This window comes from Branchiostoma belcheri, unplaced genomic scaffold, assembly GCF_001625305.1.
Source record: "Branchiostoma belcheri isolate BF01 breed outbred unplaced genomic scaffold, Haploidv18h27 scaffold84, whole genome shotgun sequence".
Taxonomy (NCBI): Eukaryota; Metazoa; Chordata; class Leptocardii; order Amphioxiformes; family Branchiostomatidae; genus Branchiostoma; species Branchiostoma belcheri.
Window position 1 is genome coordinate 474,489 of NW_017804509.1, and position 22,176 is coordinate 496,664.

The 22,176-nt window shown below is 41.3% G+C and overlaps 2 protein-coding genes across 2 annotated transcripts; one reads left to right on the forward strand and one right to left on the reverse strand.

Moving 5' to 3' along the window:
* Nucleotides 1-531: 531 nt before the first annotated feature.
* On the forward strand, nucleotides 532-5,221 carry LOC109486888 (carbohydrate sulfotransferase 11-like). The gene is made up of 7 exons (XM_019790794.1): nucleotides 532-750; nucleotides 1,405-1,521; nucleotides 2,084-2,154; nucleotides 2,724-2,834; nucleotides 3,300-3,380; nucleotides 3,794-3,917; nucleotides 4,469-5,221. The coding sequence occupies exons 1-7, from the start codon at nucleotides 532-534 to the stop codon at nucleotides 4,718-4,720; spliced, it is 975 nt and encodes a 324-aa protein (XP_019646353.1). The 3' UTR covers nucleotides 4,721-5,221.
* On the reverse strand, nucleotides 4,896-21,832 carry LOC109486889 (glutamine and serine-rich protein 1-like). The gene is made up of 18 exons (XM_019790795.1): nucleotides 21,650-21,832; nucleotides 20,497-20,594; nucleotides 19,514-19,585; nucleotides 18,340-18,725; nucleotides 17,458-17,578; nucleotides 16,718-16,789; nucleotides 16,175-16,269; nucleotides 13,253-13,473; nucleotides 12,635-12,767; nucleotides 12,355-12,390; nucleotides 11,779-11,871; nucleotides 11,296-11,451; nucleotides 10,582-10,690; nucleotides 10,023-10,189; nucleotides 9,020-9,136; nucleotides 8,456-8,551; nucleotides 7,695-7,781; nucleotides 4,896-7,103 (listed from the first exon to the last, which is right to left on the reverse strand). The coding sequence occupies exons 1-18, from the start codon at nucleotides 21,721-21,723 to the stop codon at nucleotides 7,047-7,049; spliced, it is 2,190 nt and encodes a 729-aa protein (XP_019646354.1). The 5' UTR covers nucleotides 21,724-21,832; the 3' UTR covers nucleotides 4,896-7,046.
* Nucleotides 21,833-22,176: the final 344 nt, after the last annotated feature.

Genomic DNA, 22,176 nt, shown 5'->3' on the forward strand with positions numbered 1-22,176 from the left:
TGACGTCATTGGTGACGTGCATCCTCCTCGCGGCCTGCGTCACCGTCGCCATGGTAACGAAGTATAACCAGCTGACGTCAGCGATCCCGTCAATCATTGCGGTTCCGCTACAGAGGGCAAGGGTCGGAGAGACCAAAGGTACGACGTCATACTTCTACTAACATTCCTAATATGGTAGAAAGTAGCGCTGATGAATATATGCATGATATCGTTTCGAGTTTGTGTAAATTTTCTCAAAATCAATATCCTAAGAGTCCATTTAATGTATTGCCGTTCAACTTCCCCTTAATTTCGTTTTGAACATACAATAATGATGCAATTTGCTTGTTGAAAATGCAATTTTGAATCTTTGAAGGCCCTCTAAATACCCATAATCTCTTTTCTCTTAATTCCCACAACAACAACTTGTTATGCTCATATAATCCAGTAGACGCAGACCAGTCTATGGACGAGAATGATCTAGCAGCCCAAGAAACCCACCAAAACGGGGAGACGCCAGAGCAACATGCTAACATTACCAAGAGAGACACCATGTGGTTAAATTCTTCATTCCCAGAAGAAGATATAGAAGAGGAGTTATCACCAGTCAGGGGAGACACCTTGCGTAAATCTAACGCACTGCAGATGCAGACACCCCTGCAGAAGGGAGCGGGAGAAGAGAAGTGGGAAGCGTGGCTCGCACGGATGGAAGAAGTGCACGCTGCTCGGAGAGCCACCGTGCGGCGAGCCTGCAAACGGCACAATATCAAGGTATGTACTAGTAACTGATGACTTACACATTTAACTCCAATCATCCCAAAATTTTTTCAAGCGTGGAATGGAATGAGTGGGCGTGATGCCCAATGAGGGTCTTAGTGAGTGAGTGAGTGAGTGAGTGAGTGAGTGAGTGAGTGAGTGAGTGGGCGAGTGAGTGAGTGAGTGAGTGAGTGAGTGAGTGGGTGAGTGAGTGAGTGAGTGAGTGAGTGAGTGAGTGAGTGAGTGAGTGAGTGAGTGGGTGGGTGAGTGAGTGAGTGAGTGAGAGTGAACGAGAGCAAGATTGCCCTCGTTCTGAGTGAATGAATGAATTAATGAAAGAGTAAATGTATAGAGTGAATGGATGAAGGAGAGAGTAAATGAATGAATGGAGTGAATGAAAGAATGAGGTGAATAAATGAAGGGATGAACGATTCAGAGAATGAATGAATGAGTTAGTGAGTGAGTAAATGAATGAATGAATGAATGAATGAAGGAGTGAATGATTCGGCGAATGAATGAAGGAAGGAGTGGATGGGTGGTTACTAAACTGATTGGATGCGGATAAGAATACCATTCCATGGCCCTTCCCAATCCCTCCTCTTCTCCCTCTTCTGGAAGTGGCGTATTTGCTCACATGGTGTCTCTCTTGGTAACGTTTGCATGTTCCAGGGCCCTCTCCCCCCACCCCGGCGGCTGCACAAGCTGCGGTATAACGACCCTTACAGGACAGTTTTCTGTGACGTCGCCAAGTCGGGAAGTACGACCATGAAGAACATCCTGGCGCAGGTATCTGTATAGCCGGTATACCCTTCAACGTCTAACTCTTAACATCTAATCTATCTATCATGAAAGATCATCTGTGTTGGTAGTTACATGTTGAAAGTTAAAACTTTTGTTCCAACACAAAAAATTCTCTCACCTAGAGCTTTCGACCAGTCACCCTGGTCTTCCTCAGTAGACTGACCCAGTGAGGCTTGTCACGTGGCTTCTTTGAAGTGTGACGTCAACACTGGGTCAAAGGTATCTGGTAGACGATGTCGACCCTCGTCGCGGTTCAATCTATCTAATCAACGTGTCTAATGAAAATGCCTCTACTGTACTTGGTGTACAGTTCCACTCTGCGATACGTTCTAGGAAAGAATGAGGTTTTGAACACCTCAATCTTGGTAATGGTTGATAACTCTGGTACTTCGAAGGCATGGCTATTTCTTGTTCTCTTCTGAGCTGGTATTAGGTACTTAGTGATTGGTACGTCCACCAGTTTATTAGTCATTTTGTACATCATGCCTAGTCTGGACATTTTTCTTCTGTCTTCCAGTGCACTCATTGTAGGTTTCTTTTCATTCAGGTCGACCCCAACTACAAATACATCCAGAAGTTCGGTGTCTACGACCCAAAGGCATTCAAAGACCTCAGCAGGTAAAGCATGCTGTCGTTACCTTAGATTTTCATTCGTCTTGTATGACGTCTGAGTCGTAGATGTGTCGTTCGACAGGTATGACAGGTTTCCGAATCTTAGATGTGTCGTACGAAAGGCTTGTCGCAGTCGTGAACGTGTTCCGTGAAATGAAGCTGTCTTATGACAGAGCAGCGTAGTCTATCGTGTGATTTGTCGTCAGTTTGTTCTATCTTAGCCTCTACCAGGCTACGGGAGGCGGCTGAAAGAGTAGAAATCGGCCAAATAGAGAGATAACATGCCAAGGGAGTTGGTCTACTGGAGAGGCAAAATGTTCCCTCCAGCATACCAGCTCCTGGCCCTTGGCATGTTATATCTCTATTTGGCCGATTTCCACTCTTTCCAGCCGCCTCCCGAAGCCTGATAGAGGCTAGTTTTATCGCATCTTCGCTCAAAATGGTGGAACAATTTTACCGTACAATCCTTGTGACTCTACGATGAATGGGTGAATGTATAGACGACGACTGCAATAAAAGAAAACATCATAGCAGTCAAAAGATACCCCCATCACAAACTTTTTTTCAAACTACAGGTTTAAGGCAGGGTCCCGGGACCTCCGGCACCGCTTGGAAAATTACACCAAGTTCATGATCGTGAGAGAACCCCTGGAGAGACTCTTGTCCGCCTACCAGGACAAGTTCAGGTAGCATTATCTACATCAATCCACAGATACAGGTAAGGGCCTGGTCATATTGGACGTACAACACGATTTAAGCCACACTGTATCTCTGTCATGGCTTGTCCTCGCGAACGAAGATCAGGAAGGTTTTTCACGCCGGCATGACCTCTGGTGGCTGAATAGGCCGATTCTTGATAAACAAGTCCTGCAACAAGTCCTGCATATCAGTGACTGGTCGATGTTTAAGTTCCAGCTTCTTCCACTATACTGTATCTCTGTATAGCTGGTATAATCACCCTTCGTCGTAATACACCAGCTTCTAGCTAACATGGAGCGCATTCTGGGGACAGTCCTGGCTGTTTTGTGACAGGCAATTGTGCCGTCGAGGATCTCGTTGAAAATCCGACGTCAAAAAGTCTTAAGACAAATTCGATGGCCGGCTGAGTAGTCAAGCTACATCACACACAGACATGTTTGTTCTGCCTACAGGTACGGTCGGGCAGTGGATCTGTTTGAAGCTCTGTACGGGGATCACTTTGTGAAGGGAAGGACAACCGGAGAGAAGAAAAGGTGAGAGCACATCATGATGATATTCCGAATCACGAGAACAGGCATGTTTCATTAAATTGGAATGTGATGAACATATTTCTCTATATAGTAAATAAGTAATAGACACAGCCGCTTTTCGGCATTCAAACTTTGCATGAGGTTTACATAAAATTAGTACGGATTACGGTATGTGGAATGCGGATGTTTGAAATCTCCCACAGCACACACACACAGAAACACTCATCGTTTGTCAGCATAATCTCCATTGAAGCAGATCCCTTTCGGTGGCAAGACAGTATCTATAAGTATTAGCCTAGCCAGAGGAGCCTAGCACGCACGGCCATCTCTGGCTAATGGGTATTGTCTTGCCACCGAAAGGGATCTACTTGGAGATTATGTCAGCACAGCGTTTGTACTTTCTCTCCCTTCTCCAGGCTTGAGACAGGAGGAAGGCTGAACGTGACCTTTCCAGAGTTCGTCCGCGGAGTTCTGACCAGGAGGCGGGAATACAAGAACGTCCACTGGGCACCTCAGCACGGCATCTGCCATCCATGCGTGGTACGTTAACGTCAACACTCACAATAGGACGTCTTAATGTCTAGGTCGGAATTCAAAACCAGGGTGTGTGTGTGTTTAAACATATGTGTGTGTGTTTGTGTGTGTGTGCGTGCGTCTGTACATATAGCGTCCCAAGCACGTGTAGAACGTACTGCGCCCACGCGATTTACCATGTGTGCATAGCACAGTTCAGGGTTGGGCAAGTCCACCTGCCCAGGACAAGTAAAAGCATATCCCCATGGACTTTTAGATTGGTGCATGCGACATTTCGGGCAAGTGACAAGTTGGTTTGGGCAAGTGGATTTTTGAAAACCTGTCCAACATATCCTTTAACGTATCGTTGCGTTCCCGTCTATAGTTTTTAAATATTGTGTCGGAAAAGATATCCAACAGAAACCATAGTACACGCAGTAGAACGTTTTGTCGACGTTCTACCTTAATAGAGCATCTCAATTATTGCGTTGTTTCATTGAAGTAGAATACTTGAGAAATGTGATTTCTGTTTACTACGACAAATCCTTTTTTCCTTTCTCGCACCGTATTCTTTACAGATCCACTATGACTACATCGGGCATTTAGACACGATGGGTGATGACGTCAAGTTTATCATGCACAAGACCGGCATTCTGGGCAAGGTTGCAGCACCAACACAAGCCGCTAGGCGCGCTGACGACAACATGGCTAAAATGTACGCCGAAATCCCCCACGAAGACATTATCAAGCTCGGCGAAGTCTTCTCTTTCGACTACGAAGCGTACGGCTTCTCATTCGACGACACTTTGAAGAAATTAAAGACACAATAAAAGACGAAACACAGTCGGTATTCTTGCCTTCAGTGAATAAAAGAATGGTCTTACACGTAGGAAGAACTAATATACATGTACATGTATTATAACTAATACATACTACAGTAGTGTATAATACGATACTATCGCTAATAAAGTGATACAAAAGTGTACGCATGAGCTGCCAAGAATTAAAAGGAATAAATTTACGTTCGAACTGTATTTCCTTATTGTGTTTGCACTAACAATATTTCCCAATTACTGCATAAGGATTACATTGTTACGGGTGTCATGTAGAATTAAATAGGAACTTTCTTCTTTGGGCCTAGAAAAAAAAATTGTTTCCTGTTTCCCAAACGATCCTAGAAAAACATGTAGATCCTAGCCTTATTTTTGTGGACCCCTGCAAGGGACATAAATATTTTGAGCTGATCGACCTTTCCTAGCTCAATGATCTGACACCTGAGTGAAGAATACACTGTGCTGAGTACAATCATTTTTCCAACATTGACATGACATGGACAGCAAGTGTCCTCATGCAAGTTTTACTTTGTTAAACTGTATTGTATAAGTTGGGTCTTGATTGAGATTTCCAAAGTCTAAGAAAAGAAGATAATCCCTACCTACCGACCATAATTTTTCCAAGACTGAAACAGGAAACACAACAGTTTTTTTTCCTAGGCCGTAGTTAAAAAGTAGTTTCTAAGATCAGACCACATTGATCAACAATAGTAACTATACAACATAAAGAGCAAACAATAAGCCAGCTCACAGTCTAAACTACACATGTGCAGTGTAAGGCATTGTGTGCAATATGTCAAACAAAGTCAAAGGCTGGTTATAGAAACTGAGCTTCTCACTAATGTTTATGGAAGATACTTTTTCAAAAGATACACTGTACTGGCTTTTTAGACAGGTTTACTGTACTGGCGTATACTTCTAACAAATGGAAGGTAAAAGGCGAGCCATAGCTGTACAGGATTAATTTTTAACACTGATGTCCAGGTTGATTTTGGAATTTTAAGACAATGCTGTGCTTTAAGTCAGTAGTTGTGCCAAACTACTCAATGTTTCATGTTGAAAAACATCATGATAATTAACACAACCTATCTACTACAGGTAATCTTCTTCTTCTTTCCAACAGTTAATTATTCTGCTGGCTCAAATGCACAGGTTTTGGACGAGCAGTTTAATGTTGTTTCAGCTGTACAAGAGTTTTCTATTACTTATCCTACCCACATACCCTCATTTGAATAAAATACAGAACTTTTCTTCTTTCAAAACGACATCCTTCCTTTGGTATATCCCTTGCTTCAAGTTTTTCCACACACTAGCCTGGTCATCGTAAAACTATTTTAACAAATCTAGATACAGTGTACAGGTACAGTGTACAAGACCACTTCTCTAGGTCTAAAAGGTTTCCAGTTGAAGACAGACATTTGGATTTCAAGGAAAACCACACCCTTCCCAGATATATTGTCCTCCCTACATTTTTCCACAGACCAGCTTGCTCATTATAAAAAGACTTCTTTAATAAAGTTAAACTAACTTGTTACACACTGGGCCACTTCACCGTACCATCCAAAACAGCTCTTCAGTCAGAGGCAGTTAGAGGATTTTCAAGAGAAATCAAACCTCAGAATCTCCAAATACAACTTAATTCTAGCTGTTGCACGTGGTGGAATCATGAGGATTTTCAAGGGGATTGAAAACCTCAGAATCTCCAGATAAAACTTAATTCTACTAGTGGTTGCACATGGCGGCATACATCGTATTGCAACAAACAAACGTGTGAACGAAAAGCAGATACAGGGTTGGACAAGTCCAATTGCCGACTTGCCCAGGGTAACGAAATGCACTGTTCAGGCAAGTGAATATCCCCCTACACTTACCTGTTTGGGCAGGTAAAGTTTTTTAATGCAGTGTTTGAAGCAAAATTACACATCATTTTCAAATGAAGATATTACATTGATACAAGTAAAAAATATGCCCTTTCGTCAGTGAAGTCTCAAAGTGCGTGTGCCCTTATTTTGGTAAATAAAGCAAGCAATATCATAAACTTTAATTAAGTGCTTTTTTTTTCATTGAAATATAAAATTTCCTTTCTGCAAGTAAAATTCATAGAAATACGTCATATTTTGGACAAATGAAAAGTTGGCTCGGGCAAGTGGAAATAACTATGTACTTGCCTGACAGGGCAAGTAGATTTTTGAAAACTTGTCCAACCCTGTGATACATGCAGTACGTAACAGTAACAGAACAGTAACAGTGACTAACACAGGGAGGCTGTAACTCCCACAGACGTTGGAGAATTCTCTCTCTTGCAGAAAGCCCTCGGCCTTGGTTATGTTGACATCACAGCCTGGCAGTCCTCCAGGAGACTTCGCAGCTCCTCATACAGCTGGAAGTACATAAGACACCGTCACAAGATGTTTTTGTAGACACAAATGAAGATCAGACATCCAGGTAGAACTTCATACAAAATACATGAAACTACTGGATACATTGTTGGAAAAGTTAGATGTTTCACATAGCAGCCACTAGACTGAGGGTCTGAAGTTCGGGAGTAGGTAGGGGCAAGGCTAAACTAAAACTTAACTCAATACCATTTGGCTCGTATAGAAATGTAGGCACGGTCTAAATCAATCTGGTCAGACTGCTCCCGAACTTCATCACACCTTGGTCGTGTGTGATAGGGACTTTAAAACCCTTGTCTTGAAGAACCCATACATATATGGGTTGCACATATAGTACCATCTACCATTTAGCTCTCTACATATATTATGTATGATTTGGGATATTTCTCGTGCAACACATCGCACTGCAACGAAACGCAAGGAATGCAGAAGTAACTATACCACCACAGGGCAAAAAAGTCCTGATTGAGGCATCAATTTATTTGAAACTATTGTGTAAAAAATGCCCGAAGGGCAAGAGAAGTTTGTCTGATCTGTTTGGTGTTTGACAGGGACTTAAGGAAAGTTAATCTGACCTGTTTGACCCAGCTGATGTTCCTGAGGATCTGCCGTACCACCTCCTCCTGTGGGTACTCTGGGTGCTCCTCCTGTAGGGTCGCAACCTGGGGTACAGATGAGTCAGAAATGAATGAATTATGACAGTTTATTAATAAGCAGTACTTAAGTAGCACTTAGCAGCTAAAAGCTGAATTGTGTACTCTGTGCAAAAAACACAAGGAAAAAACAAGAGACTTCTTGGACATACTTTATAAAACTATCAATGGGTGCACCTAAAAATTTTGTAAAAATTTTTACCATATACCTTTGACCCAGTGTTGACGTCACACTTCAAAGAAGCCACGTGACAAGCCTCACTGGGTCAGTCTACTGAGGAAGACCAGAGTGACTGGTCGAAAGCTCTAGGTGAGAGAACTTGTTTTTGTGATGGACCAAAAGTTTGAACTTTAAACATAAAAATTTTTGTGTAGTATAGAAGGAGCTAGTCTAGCTTCTTCCTTTAGTAGAAGTTTATTTGTGGCATTTTTGCCTTGTCAATGAACAGTGATCCATGACTTCATGTCTATGACTGGATCTATTCTCTCAGCAATATAAGTCAGGTGAGCAACAAAAGTAGAAACAAGTAAAATCTGAGATTTTATACCTCCAGGCTTTTCATTGTATATTTTTATATAGGGTTTTAAACAAAGAATTTATCGAGACCGGACACCCCTCAGTGTGAGGACACCCCGCGGAAGGATGTCTCCTCCCCGGAGGTAAAAAGTCCATGGCTGCCTACCTTTGCCATACAGCGCCTGTAGAGCTGGAATCTGTAGTGGTGTAGCCGGTGGTAGAGGGACAGCCTCTCTCCGCACACTCTGCCTACCTGCAACAACTGTCAACACAAAGTTAACATACTTTTTACTTTGTAACAAGACTTACTGACAATCTATGTACATGTAGTACAGGGATACCTGGGTCTCTATAGCTGTAACATCTGTGAATACAAACACTGCAGCACTACCAAGGTTTAACATAAAAAAAGGTCTAAAAAACCTCGAAGACAACCGCCCTTTAGTGTAAGACACCAGCTTTGCAGGCACGTAGTGTGGTGGCAGCTGGTTATATTATACTGAACCGGACAGTGAGTGAGTGAGTGTGAGTAATAACCTTCACAGTTCTAACTACACTGTACAAGAATGATGAGTTTTTGACAAAAACATAATCCTTGCTGTCCAGAGTGGTTCAAACCTTACAGTCAGTCTGGTTTCAAGGTTGACATCTTGCAAAGGTGATAGGCACCTGTTATGTCAGTCCTTCCACAACTGTGGTAAATAAACAGAGTAAACAAACATCACCCCACCTGTTCCTGTTCAGAGCTGGTGGATGGTGTTTCCTTGTCCTGGAGTGTTAGCCTGTCGTAGGGTCGGCCGTCCAAACGAAGGAGCTTGGCTGCAACATGGCCCTGCTTCTCACATGCCTGGGGAGGATGGCGGAGGGGTTAACATGTGACCCATTTCTGTGTACCTAAACTAAATTCAGTTTTCCTGGAAAAATTCTGTTTTCCTGGAAAAATTCTGTTTTCCTAAAAAAATTCTGTTTTCCTAAAAAAATTCTGTTTTCCTGGAAAATTCCTCTTCCTGGACAAAAATTATTTTCCTGTAAGGCCACAACAATTTAATTTCTTGGTTAATGGATTTTTCTAGAAAAATAATGGAGCGGGCGGGCGAAAAAAAAATAAAAATAAAAACAGGCCTAGGCATCCTATTATGGCCCAAAATGGTACGATAGGAGCCATGAAGTCAACACACCAGGCTGGTTCAAAATTTAAACAATAAATTTTGAACTTTTAATGGTAGCACTGCATTAAAAGATGGAAGGACTGTAACAAGTAGTAAGAAAAGGACTGTTTTCAACTGTTCAGGGCAAAATATGAGCATTTTGCAGTTGATTCTGAATTTTTATTTTTATTTGCAAATCAGAAAAAAATGAAGAGGCGAATCCGTTAACCAAGAAATTAAATTGGTATGGCCTAAGAAAATTTTTTTCCTGGAAAAAATTTCTTGTTTTCCTGAAAAAAATTCTTGTTTTCCTGAAAAAAATTCTTGTTTTCCTGAAAAAAATTCTTGTTCTCTGAAAAAAATATTTTCCTGAAAAATAAAAACAATTCTCCTGGAAAAAAATATATTTTCCTGGAAAAAACTATATTTTTTTGGAAAAAATTAATTCTGTTTTCCAAGAAAAAAACATCATTCCTGAATAAGTCCTCTTCCTGGAAAATAATTTATTTCCTGGAAAAAACAATTTTCTTGGAAAAAACTATTTAAACTATCTATTCTGAAAACAACAACGACAACACCAGTTACCTGACACAGAACCCCAGTGGCCGGCTCCCCCTCCTCCTCTCTCAGGAAGGGCCACGTCTCAGCCAGCGTCTTAAATCTGGGCAGCCAGCCGAGGTTGTCGGACACAGCCCGCTTTGCTTCCTCCAGACGTTCGTCCAGGCTGCACAGGGCCGTCAGGAAAAACTCGTCTGAAAAACACCAAGTCTGAAATTTCATACACGCATGGTTGTGCAATTTTTTAAAATCATGTTTACCTTCGCAGAAGAAAAACATACTGTTTTTGCTCTGTTTCTTCTTCTTTTTCTCCAAACAAATAAGGTCAATGACCTGAACCAGTCATCTGTCACTATAGTAACATGTTGGGTTACATCATGTTGCAAATTTATAGCAGGAGGGATTTAGACTCCTGTCACCATATATGAATGTATTTGAGTGAGAATCATTTAACAGAGCAAACCATATACAAGGGTAAAAATTATGCATTTGCTTTGCCAATGTTGCCATTCTAGTTCAATATCTTGATTAATTGCTTGTTTGACACAATCAACAATCAATCAATCAATCAATCAATCCGACGCACCTCTCTCTTCCTCGACACAGGGAAGGAACTCATCGTCGAGCACCTGGCTCACTGCAGCCTGCAGGTAGATCTTAAAGGAATCTGCCAAGGACTGCTGAGATGTCTGGACCTGCTGGCACACACAACAACAGGGAAGAGTTACTGAGCTATATCTTTAAGAAGTCTGGAAATTTTTGGTATGCATTAGAACAAGGAACAGTTAAATCTTTAAGGTGTTTGTCACTGTCAGATCTTAAGAAATCTGTAAGGACTGCTTTGACGTCTGGACCTGCTGGTAGAAACAAGAACAAGGATCTGTAAGGAGTCTATAACAGCTGAGACATCTGGACAAGGAACAGTTAGGTCTTTAGTAGAGTCTGTAAGGATTGTTGAAACATCTGGACCTGCTCGCACACACAAGAACAAGGCACATTTAGATCAAGGAGCTTCAACGTCCTTGGTTAAATCTTTAAGGAGATAATGGCCAGGTTGTCCTTATGCAGACATGGTCACTAGTACTGGTAGTACAGGTCAGACTATGTTTACATTCGTCAACAATACAAAGCAGCGCTTAAGTTTGCAGTTGAAACAAATTCCATACTATAGTAGTAATACATGTACAGACGAAACACATATCTAGTAACAGCAGACTGCAAAAGTAAAGCCACTGCAAGTATTTCATGATTTACAAAATACCCTTTTTACTGACAGAGATGCACAAACAAACATACAGACCTCATTAGTTGTATCTGGAGCGGCCTCCGTGCCTCCTGTGTTGGCAGAGCGATGTGGTTTCACGATCTTCACGATGTCTGCATTTCTCTCCTTTCGCACAAACCGACACCGGACCGGCCGGAACTTGGACTTCTCCGACCCAAACCATCCAAGATACTGTGGGAGTGAACAGTAACAGTTTTTGGCACGTTTTAGTTTATTCTTTTCCTTTCCTTTATTCTGTTGGCTGGCTGTAAGTCATATAGTCAGTGCCTCTTAACTACCGGTAGCAAGACCTGGTGATAATTAACTATGTACAAACAGAAATAGGTACTGGGCATTAAGGTCAAACTTTAAACAAAATGCTTCCAGCTCATAAAAGAAACAAAGTAGTCATGTCTGTAAGTACAACAACTGAGGTGTTCAAAAATGCTTTTTTTATTTCCCAAGAACTATTGTGGAGTGGACCTCACACCTACCAAGTACAGTAGGGTCACTACTTACACTGTTGGAGGCGATGTACCAGTGTTTCTTGTCCTGGTAGGGCACATACTTCTTTAGCAGAGTTTTCTGGATTTGCCAGATGGGGTGGTTGTCCTGGTGGAACAGAGAAGAGTGTTATTTGAACCATGAAGCACATGTCAATATAAGTTCACATGTTATAGCAAAATGTTGAACTTAATTCCAACACAAGGATTACACAGAGATCACATTTTTAACGACCACTGTTGCCATCATCAGGATAATTAATGACTAACACAGATGAACTTTCATGATGAGTTCACATGTCATCTTGAAAGTTCATCTGTGTTGGTAGAAGTCATTATCAAGCAGTTAAACTGTAATTTCCAACCCAAGGGATAACTCCAGTCTTTGTTAAGGACAAAGACTGGAGTTGTACAGTCGAAATTCCAATCTCTTCTGTTGGAAATTACAGTTTAAACTTACATAGTTGTGGGATTTTCCTACGTCAAGCTAGAATCTCTCTAGAATCAAGCTAGAATGATAATCTGAAAGTCAGTGTGTCTGAATATTGAACTTTTACATTGAAAAAATGTCAGGTCTGTAAGATGAACTTACATCACTCAGTTGTTCCGTGTTCACTACAAACTCCTCCTGTGGTGAAAAAACAAACAATAAAACAAATTATTACATTGGTATTATTGTTCATTAAGAAAACTTCATTAACTGATCAGTGATGATACTACATGTATTATGCAACATTATTGTTGAGAAGAGTAGGGGTAAGACCCAATTCATTTCCAGTGATGGAGTTCAAGTCTTTATTTCATAATCCTTGTGGTGTTATTTATCTATTTATTTTCAGGAAAAACAAAACAGAAAAACAGTCCAGACTCACCCGGAGGTAGTTCATACGTGAATCATCTTCGCTCTCACTCTCAGCGTCGGAGAGGATGAGGGGTTCGTCTGTCATCATGTCTGAAGAGGAGGAACTGCTGACAACGTTACTGCTGGTGGGCTTCTGTCTGCCACTGCGTACGATAGGAAAGTATGTTCGTTTTTTGCTGAACACCCATCCTGTGTCATGGGGTCAAGTGGCGTAAAGGCAGAGCATTCGGCTCAGAACCAAGAGCTTCTGAGTTCGTATCCTGCCAAGTCACCAACCTTGTGCCCTTGGGATAGACACTTAATGCCACTTTTCTTTCCTCACAGTAAGTAGGCCACAATGATCATCTACAAGATCCTAGGCATTAAAAGGAAAACCAAGTCCCCACATACTGCAGTATAGCCAAAGACTGGATAATTACTACATGTACTAGGATCTCCAATACTGTTATACCAGTCACACCTGGAGTCCGGGAGAACACAATAAATAAAATGTACAGATCAAAACTTATAGTTATACAACTGATAGACAGAAAATTAATAAAATCGAAGGTTTTGTGATACACATACATGTACTCGGTATATCATTTGGCAGAATTGTGATATACAAAACAAACAAACAAACACATACCCAGCAGTATTCTGCACGATGGTGGTGTACTTCTGTCCCGAAGCCGAGGACGACGCCGTTGTTTTCACCACCTTGTTTGGGTAGATAACGACCTTCGGGGGCTGCAGCGGCGGCCGTTTCTTGTCGTTGTTACTGGGTCGACCCGGGCCGCGCCGCATCGTGCTGTCGTCTGAGATCTCCTCGTCACTCGAGCTAACTACCAGCGCTGAGGGTTTGGCAGGCTGGATGGGAAAACATAGATGTATCACGGAATGTCAGTTATTAAAACTAGAAAGGTAACATTTGCAAAGCAAATACATAATGTTTACCTTCGCATATGGTGGCTGCTCTGTTAATTCTTACTCAAACACATTCATATATATATGGTCAGATATGTATATGGTCAGACAGGAGTATAAATCCCTCCTACTATAAAATTGCAACATTATGTAAGCCAACACCAGTTACCATGGTGAGAGATGTCAACAAATCAGGTCATTGACCAGGTCAGAGGTCAGTGTTTGGAATGGAAGAAGAAGAGGAAACGTAGCAAAAACAAAAAGTTTTCCTTCGGTAAACATACAAAGTTAAAAAGCCTTCCCACTTCACGTGACGCATAGGGAGGCGCCCATTTCTGTTTTCAATATCCCTGGGTCACAAAGCAATCACTACAACAGGGGTGTTTAACTCCAATACTTTCTTCCAAATGCTGAGTGCTAAGCAGAGAAAGCCATATACCTGTATATACATATATATAAATTAAAAGTCTTTGGGAATCTGGGAAACGAGCATTTTTGCATAACAAAGTACAGAGTGATCAGGTAAAACCCGCTTCACAAGTGTTGCATAAAGAGTATACAACGAAAAAATACAATGAAAACATGTACATGTAATACCAAATAAAATTTTTCAAAATACAAAAATTTGCATATCTACCACTACCACTCACACGAGAGCACACCCACCCAAACACACATGGTTACGTTTGAATGAGAAGGCAATGCATAAACAGCCCAAACACCATACCGATATGTGCAAAGTGTTGGACTGTATTTTTTCTGCCACGTTACAAATCGGGTGACACCCAGGCTATTGTTAGTAGGCTATTTTTCGCGGGAAGATAGGAAATTATGCCTCCATGTGGTCAAAATATGAGAGGGGCACTCCACATCTGTTTAGAATTAAAGGGACAAACCCAAATTCTATCAGTTCATTCTTCATTTTCGAGCAGCCAACAAGAATCGGATGTCGTTTGCACATAATTTGCTACAAAATCAACCAAGCGTTTATAACATTTTATAAACATAAACTTGGGGCAGATAAAGACCGAGAAATTCGGTCGAAAATTCCGATCTTTTAACCATGGTTAAACCAATGTCAAATTCTCAGTTTTGGAAACAACATAGACAAAGATCTGGATCAACAACGAGACTTTTATAGCGCTTCGGCTGTTTTCACAACACAAAAGAAATGTAGATATGCCGTTTCATGTTTGTTGTCAACTGACAATGTGAAGCGTACGCAAACTCACCCAGCCGGTAAGATCACTCCGGTACCACTTGTTGTTTATGGGATGATGAAATACAACTCGAATATCGACGCGGTAAACCGGTTTTCAAGAGGTTTCTCAGCACTCAACGCTTCTAAATATCACAAGAGTGCTCCCAAAAGTGCCAGGTGTCGACAGAGACGCTTAAAAATTGCGCGTAGAGGTAAAATATGTACCAGAGCGGCGAGTCCTGACACCAGCGTAACCCCAGATGGTGTATGGAGTAAATTATTAGAACCAGGGCAGTTCATCGTGTTTTTATAGGTGCCTGATCTAAAAATTACGGTAACATCTCTCCAAAACGGTTCAAATTGGTGAAAATTGACACATTAAAAAGACCAACGTATAGAAAATGTACGTTTTGTACCTTAACAATAAGAATAACTGAAATATTACGATAAACTAAACATAAACACTGGCTATATGATGATGCAAGAGAATGAGGGCTGTCTACTGCAAACATAGTTAGTGCCTGTCTAGTAGTAAACAATGCTTGCTTCTTCAATAATGATTTTAAACTTTCCACCTTTGTCATCTAATGCATGCCTTTTCACTACCTCCGTGTTTAATATATAAACATTGTTAAATAAAAAACACAACATACAAAAAAAATCCAATGTCACAATCTTCTATTAAAATTATGAAAGGTATAAATCAACATGATTACATGAGCAAAATTTGCTCCCCAAATGAATATGTGACTAAAAATAAATAAATAAATAAATACAGAGGGATGGACACAGGAGACATGTTTGTAACCTTCTTTATTTTGTATCGTGCTACACTTAACCCTCCACCAGCTAAGGGAACCATCTTCTATCAAACATGAACAGGGATCTGGTGAAATCCCTTACAACATGGAGGTAGAAAAAAAGAAACAAGGAGGTTCAAAATAAGCTGGCTTACACCTTGCCAGTTGTGTTCAAGTGCCTAGGGTAGAGCAAGGACATTATACACAGAGTGTGTATAATGTCCTTGGGTAGAGATGGCCCAGGGAAAAGCTTGTTCATCAATTCATTCATTTATTCACTCACACTCACTTGTTTAGGTCATTGTCATCCATTCATGACCTAATTGATGAACATATAGCCCACTGCCTTTTTAATGTTTAACCTTTGTGATGTAATTTGCCATAAAAAGGGACTGCGTGTATAGAAGTCGTTGGCAATTAATTTATGTGTGATGTAGCGTAAATGTGCTCAACATAGCATGATCAATATCAATTATTCCCTATATCAAATTATTGTAGGATCATAAGGAACACGGTATTGTAAGGCACCCATTAATACATGGTTCCTAATGTATCGAAAAAACTCATGAGACCATAAAGCTGATAAAAACAGCCCTGCTGTTTGTTTGTTTGTTTGTTTGTTTGTTGTTTTGCTGAAACTCACCTTGTCCAGAGGACCGGGTGCGGGTTTCTCCTGTGTGGGGTTCCACTCAGGGTCATTATCATCATCATCATCCACCTCAGAGTGGCGTCGCTTCGCTACAAGGGCAGACAATATATGTATTGTGAATGGCTTAGAATAGAGGCTTATCAGCAATTTGAATATGACGATCACTGTTTTGTTTGCATCATACACATGCAAATAAGTTGAAGACATATGCAAATTATCAGTAGGCAACCCGCTTTTTGCCCACCATGGCATCATAGCAATAGCTTGCATTAAAGCAACTAAAAGGTAAAAAAGAGTACAATACTAAGATTACTAAATATTACCCAACTTATATATATATATATTTGCCTCACCTCTATTACATTAGTCTAATCAAAGTACAACTCCTCTAGTTGTTGGAGATTGACCCAGTGATGTCATGTGGTCAAAGGTCAGACCCAGGCAAGACTGCCATCAGAAGAGAGTACACTCTAGACCTGACTTGTACAGTAGGGTATGGTAAGGAGCCTAACATTGCACATAGAAGATGAAGTTTACCTCTTCTCTTTCTGCCAGCCTGCTTCCCTCTCCTTGTCAGCACAGTGCCCTCAGGTTTTGTCTCTGTAGCACCTGCAAATTTGGCTAGAGAACATTAGACATTTCCAACCAACACAAACAACTCTCCATATTGGTTGGTAGATCAATGAGTATGGTTTATCTTTTTTATTTATTTATTCATTGGCACAAAAACATAAACGGTGCAGTAATGGAATGTATACAAAATAAACAGAGTGCAGAAGGAGAGAGGAAGCCTGAAATGGCTTATGCTGAGGCCTCCCCCTTTTCTATGGACAAAATCATGTTCAATAGCCTAGCCACCCTGCTATTGGCAGAACTAGGTGGCCTTATGCTTCATTCAAACAAAACAGAACCATGTGGAGTATCATCTGAGTATGTGGACTGTTTTTTGTTGCATACAATTTTTACTCTACCTAGATCTTGAAAGATATGTCAGTGTATTAGTTATCATCATCATCATCATCGGTCGGCTGCAACGCAGGCGATCACAAGTCCATTCCACGACCGCCGGTCAGCAGCCAGCGCAGCAATGTTGTCAGGGCTCAGGTCACCTTTAGTTATGCTCCCTTTAGTCACCTGTGTCATATCGGTATATACCGGTACTTAGTGATGTAACTTAGTAATTCCGCATTTCGGACCTGTACCTTTTCAATTTTAGCATTGCTGTACCGGTACTGTGTACAGATATGCAGCCCTAGTCTATACCATTAGTTCCATACCTGTGCTGTCTGCTGAGGCCTTCTGGATGGACTCCTTCTGATGTTCCACTGTGTCGGCGCCGTCCGAGTCGGACTCTTCCGAGTCGTGGTCTTTCATGACCGTGCGCGCTTTCTGAGCCGCCTGCAATTCAACACAGAACATCAACTCTCATAATTGTTTGTTTGTTTTATCATGAAAGTTCATCTGTGTTGGTAGTTACATGTTTAAAGTTAAAACTTTTGGTCCAACACAAAAAATTCTCTTAACTAGAGCTTTCGACCTGTCACTCTGGTCTTCCTTAGCCTGGGTACCATCCTACTTGTATGCCGGGGCTCCCACACTCGCGTTAGGGAAGCGAGTGTGGGAGCCCCGGCATACAAGTAGGATGGTACCCAGGCTAGGTCTTCCTCAGTAGACTGACTGACCCAGTGAAGCTTGTCACGTGGCTGTTTTTTCGAGACTTTGTGTTTTTATTTTTGACGATGTCTCAGGGAGGAGCCTAATGGAACAGTATTGTGTGCAGTTTGCAAGAATTCTAGGAATGGTACAGGCATTTTGTCAATTGGCATGGAATGTCCACAGGCATGTCTCTGGCCCATATCTATGCCCACATTCCTGGAATCCCTTGGGAAGACCTCTCTGCCCCAGATGGCAATACTTTCTGTTTCTGTGACCCCGGGGCTCCTTCACTATACACTCAGGATAGGAGTGCACTGTATCTGTCTAGACTTAACAGGTACCAAGTCTTCATGAAATGATGTCAGTGCCATGAAAACAATAGCCCTAACAGCAACCACCGTCGCCATGGCAATTGTATGTTTTGTATGCATTGCCAGTCTTGTTAAGAAAATTGCAGTCTGCTTCTAGTTCTACCAAACAAAGTTTCCAAGAAGAAAACCCACCTGTCTTGATGACATCCTCCTGGGACGAAGATCTACTTCCTCTTCTTCCTCAAAGTCTGCAGCCTCGAAAAACGACTTTCCGTCCGCTTTCTCATCCACGTCGCTCGAATCCTCGCCACTGCTTCCGTCCGCTCGGCTACCACCGTTCCTGGCTCCTGATTGGCCAACGGTCACATCAGCACTACTCTGTGATTGGTCAGTTTCTACCTGGTCACTTTCTCTACCTCGTATTCTGACGTCTTTCAGACTCCCCTTACTGGGCTGGGATTTTGAGGGCCCCCGGCGTTGGCGGTTTGGCTCGCCGAAGACCGACGTCGCCTGGTCTCTCTCATCGATGAAGGATTGGAAAGCGTTTTCGAACGGAGACTTCTTCTTGGGGGGTTCTCCTGACGATTTGAAGGGAAGGGGAGGGGGGGTTTGGGCCTGACTTCATTTAATTTTAAAGGCATCCAATGCAAGTCCCGGGTGGCGAAACAAAAAATATTTTGGATTAAGAAATTGGTCTGATATTGACATGTATGTACTGCCATTTCTGAACTCATTTTCATCCTTATTTTATACTTGAAGCATTTGAAATAACCTCGAAACAAGCTACATAGCAAATCTTTATTTTTTGGATACCAACCAAAAATAGCAAGAACCAGTCTACTATACAAAACAATTCTGATACACTGTTGCCTCAACTTATGTTTTGGGATTTATTCAACGTACTACAACATTAAAAGAATGAACAACTTTGCAAGTCCAGTTTTGCCACCCTGAAATTGCACTGGATGCCTTTAACATTAAAAGGGTCTACAGTCTATACATGTAGTGGTGGAATGGAACAGGCAAAGGGACCAACCCAGGTCATGATATATTGTACATGCATGTATTCATACTTCAAAGTGACCAGGTACTAACTACTTATGATAAAATTACTAAAGTATTCTACTTCACAGTACATAATGGAATATATAATACATGTACACTTTGTACAGTGTACCAATACAGATCGGAGCTTAAATAGAACTTGTTTCTTAGACAATGAAAGTCCTTGTTTCTTACTGTTTAAGTACATAATTCTATTTCACAGTACCTCATCATGGAATACCAATACAGTTGAGTGTAGGGGAGCTTTCATGGTATAAATGTAATAGAATTTTCTTCTTAGACAAAGAATGTATTATCTTACCTTTGCCTTGTTTCTTCCTGCTGCCCTCGCTGCTCCGATCCTGGTCTTCCTCTCCTTCCATCTTCTCCTCACCTAGTAGTAGTAGTAGCAAATAAACACAATCAAATTAATATCAGTGTTCTCACCAGGCCTTTTGAGCATAGGGGCCTCCTATGCTGTGATTTGGACCCCTATGCTGCTTCAAAGACAGCACAGGGGTGTTTTTTGTCATAAATCTTATAAAAAATGAAACTATAACTTTAGATTGAAGCTATAGTAAAGGGAAAACCATAACTTTACAAAATCTGTCCCCCAATAAGTGAGAAGTAGTGTCTCAGGAGTTTCAAAATTTTTAGGCTCAATACGCTACTTGCGCCACGAAAGTTGCCCTTCTGTACCTATCCCCTATGCTGTGAAAAAGTCCTGGTGAGAACACTGAATATGACCCTCTTAGTCTTACAAGGCACAGTGTAATGTGACTACACATGCAAGCCGATTATGTACTTTTCCATATACGATATATCGCTTTGGCAGAACATCAAGAATCCTATCTGTAGTTGTTCTGAACTTGTTCAAATGTTGTTTCGGAAAAGATATCATCTCCAGGGCAAAATTTTGAAGCAATTCTAACAACATATCCAATGAAAAATCTGGGTTTAGCACAGGTACTGTTGACATTAAGTTCTACTGACATGGACTGGTACATATTTTCAAGACCCCTTATATCAGTTATCTGTCTTGTCTGTCATGACCAGTAGTACATAAGGCCTTCAGCTAGCTCAGATGGCTCTAGAGATTTCTTATAACTTTCTTAAATTCTCCCAATCCCAGACCGTTGAAGGGGGGCCTGGAATGGGGGGTCCCGACAACGCTCTACGCTGAAATCGGAAACCTCTCGATTACGCTTTATGATAAATTCCAAGTGGCTACAACGCATTACGTAGAATTAAAACGCCGATTACGCTCTACGGAAAAGGGCTTGCGGGCCCCCTTGAAGACATTACCTGAGCTCTGGTCCTTATCTCGGCCGGATTTTGTGTTCATAGATTCCAGGAGACTCAGGTACTCTGTGGTCACCTCCTGCAGGGTCGGATCACTCTCACTGGGGGGAGGGCAGGGTGGGATAGTAAATACTAGTTATAAAAGAACTTTATTGCACAACACTTACAGATGTAACGGGTACAACAAAAAAATATATGTACTTAGTACATAGTTGGTGATGGTAACAACATCTAGCAGTTCTAAGAGATGACAACAATCTGATCTATTTTCATATACAATGTAAAGACTCAGAGATACTAATTATACTACTCTAACTCTATTGATAGTACATTATGTAATATGACATTGTGTCTGGAACGTATAATTTACATTTTCTCGTTTTGTCAGCGAATTGTGTATAAATTGGCCTACATATGTGGATATACTGAAAGGGCATGATAAAAGCATATTGAAATTTGAATATCTCTGTCTTTGTATGTGTCTGTGTGTTCGCAGCTATGACTAATAGTGGGTTTTTCTTTGATTTTCATAATAGTATCTATTTATACTTCATATGAAGTTACTGATGTCCAAATGATGAGGTGTTTTTTTAAATGGCTTCACCACACCACGTAGTGGGGGGGGGGCAATCTAGATATGACAATGGAGGTAAAAATATGACTGAACGTCTTGTCTTTAACCGATCTCACTACTAACTGTTGCACATACATGTGTATTTCTTCATGATAAAATAGGCACATCAACCGTAACGTATGCGTGCAGACAACACAACAAAGGTGGAGAATCCGAACATATTTTTTTATCAAACGACAGACCTCAAAATAAAAAGAACACTTGGCGTTGTTGCAGCTGTCTTTATAAGCGACTGACAAAACATCGTACGCTGGTTTGCATGTGTCGTTTTCTGGCAGATGTTTGTCATCATTTATTTATCACTCATTATATCAGTAATTACCCGACGCTGACTACGAATACCAGAAAATTGATACACATAATAAAAGAACCAAAAGAAAACAAACTGAACCCAAGCACGCTACGGAGGCTCCACAACAGTGTAAAATTATTTTGGAACTGTCATAAATTATCTTCGCGCATTTCGCATACAATATTTCATACAACTGTGAGCGAAAATGGGCGGGAAAATGGCCGACAAACCCTCTCGTGTGGGCCTCCTCTCGTGGACTGTCCTCGTCTGAGTCCACCGCCGTCCTCTTTCTCTTCTTAGGCATCCCAGAAGCACAATCTGGATTCGATTTCCGGATAATCCTCGGGAGAGATTTCTAGACAGAAGCGGCCATTTTGATTTTCTTGGGGCCGGGATAAACCATTGAATGCGTGGGGGGTTTTCGACGCGCATAATTAGAGCCAGATTATCAACAAAGGTTTCGCGTCACCAAATTTACTCTCCAAGCAGAGGTTGAATGGGAAGATTGTGACATTTTTCTACGCCCCGTTTTTTTCTGACAGCCGGCCCAATTTGATACTGTCGGCCTGCTGGATACTGTCCGCGTGTTGGATACTATCTTTTTAGCCACCAAAAGATCTGCTTGGAGATTACTAGTAACCAAATTAGGGTCAACTCTAAATCTCCAAGCAGATGTTAGGCTACTGATTGCTCTCGATGTTTTGTTTCTATTTTTGCGACATTTTAGTAATTTTTTCTGGTGTTGTCTTTTAAGGGC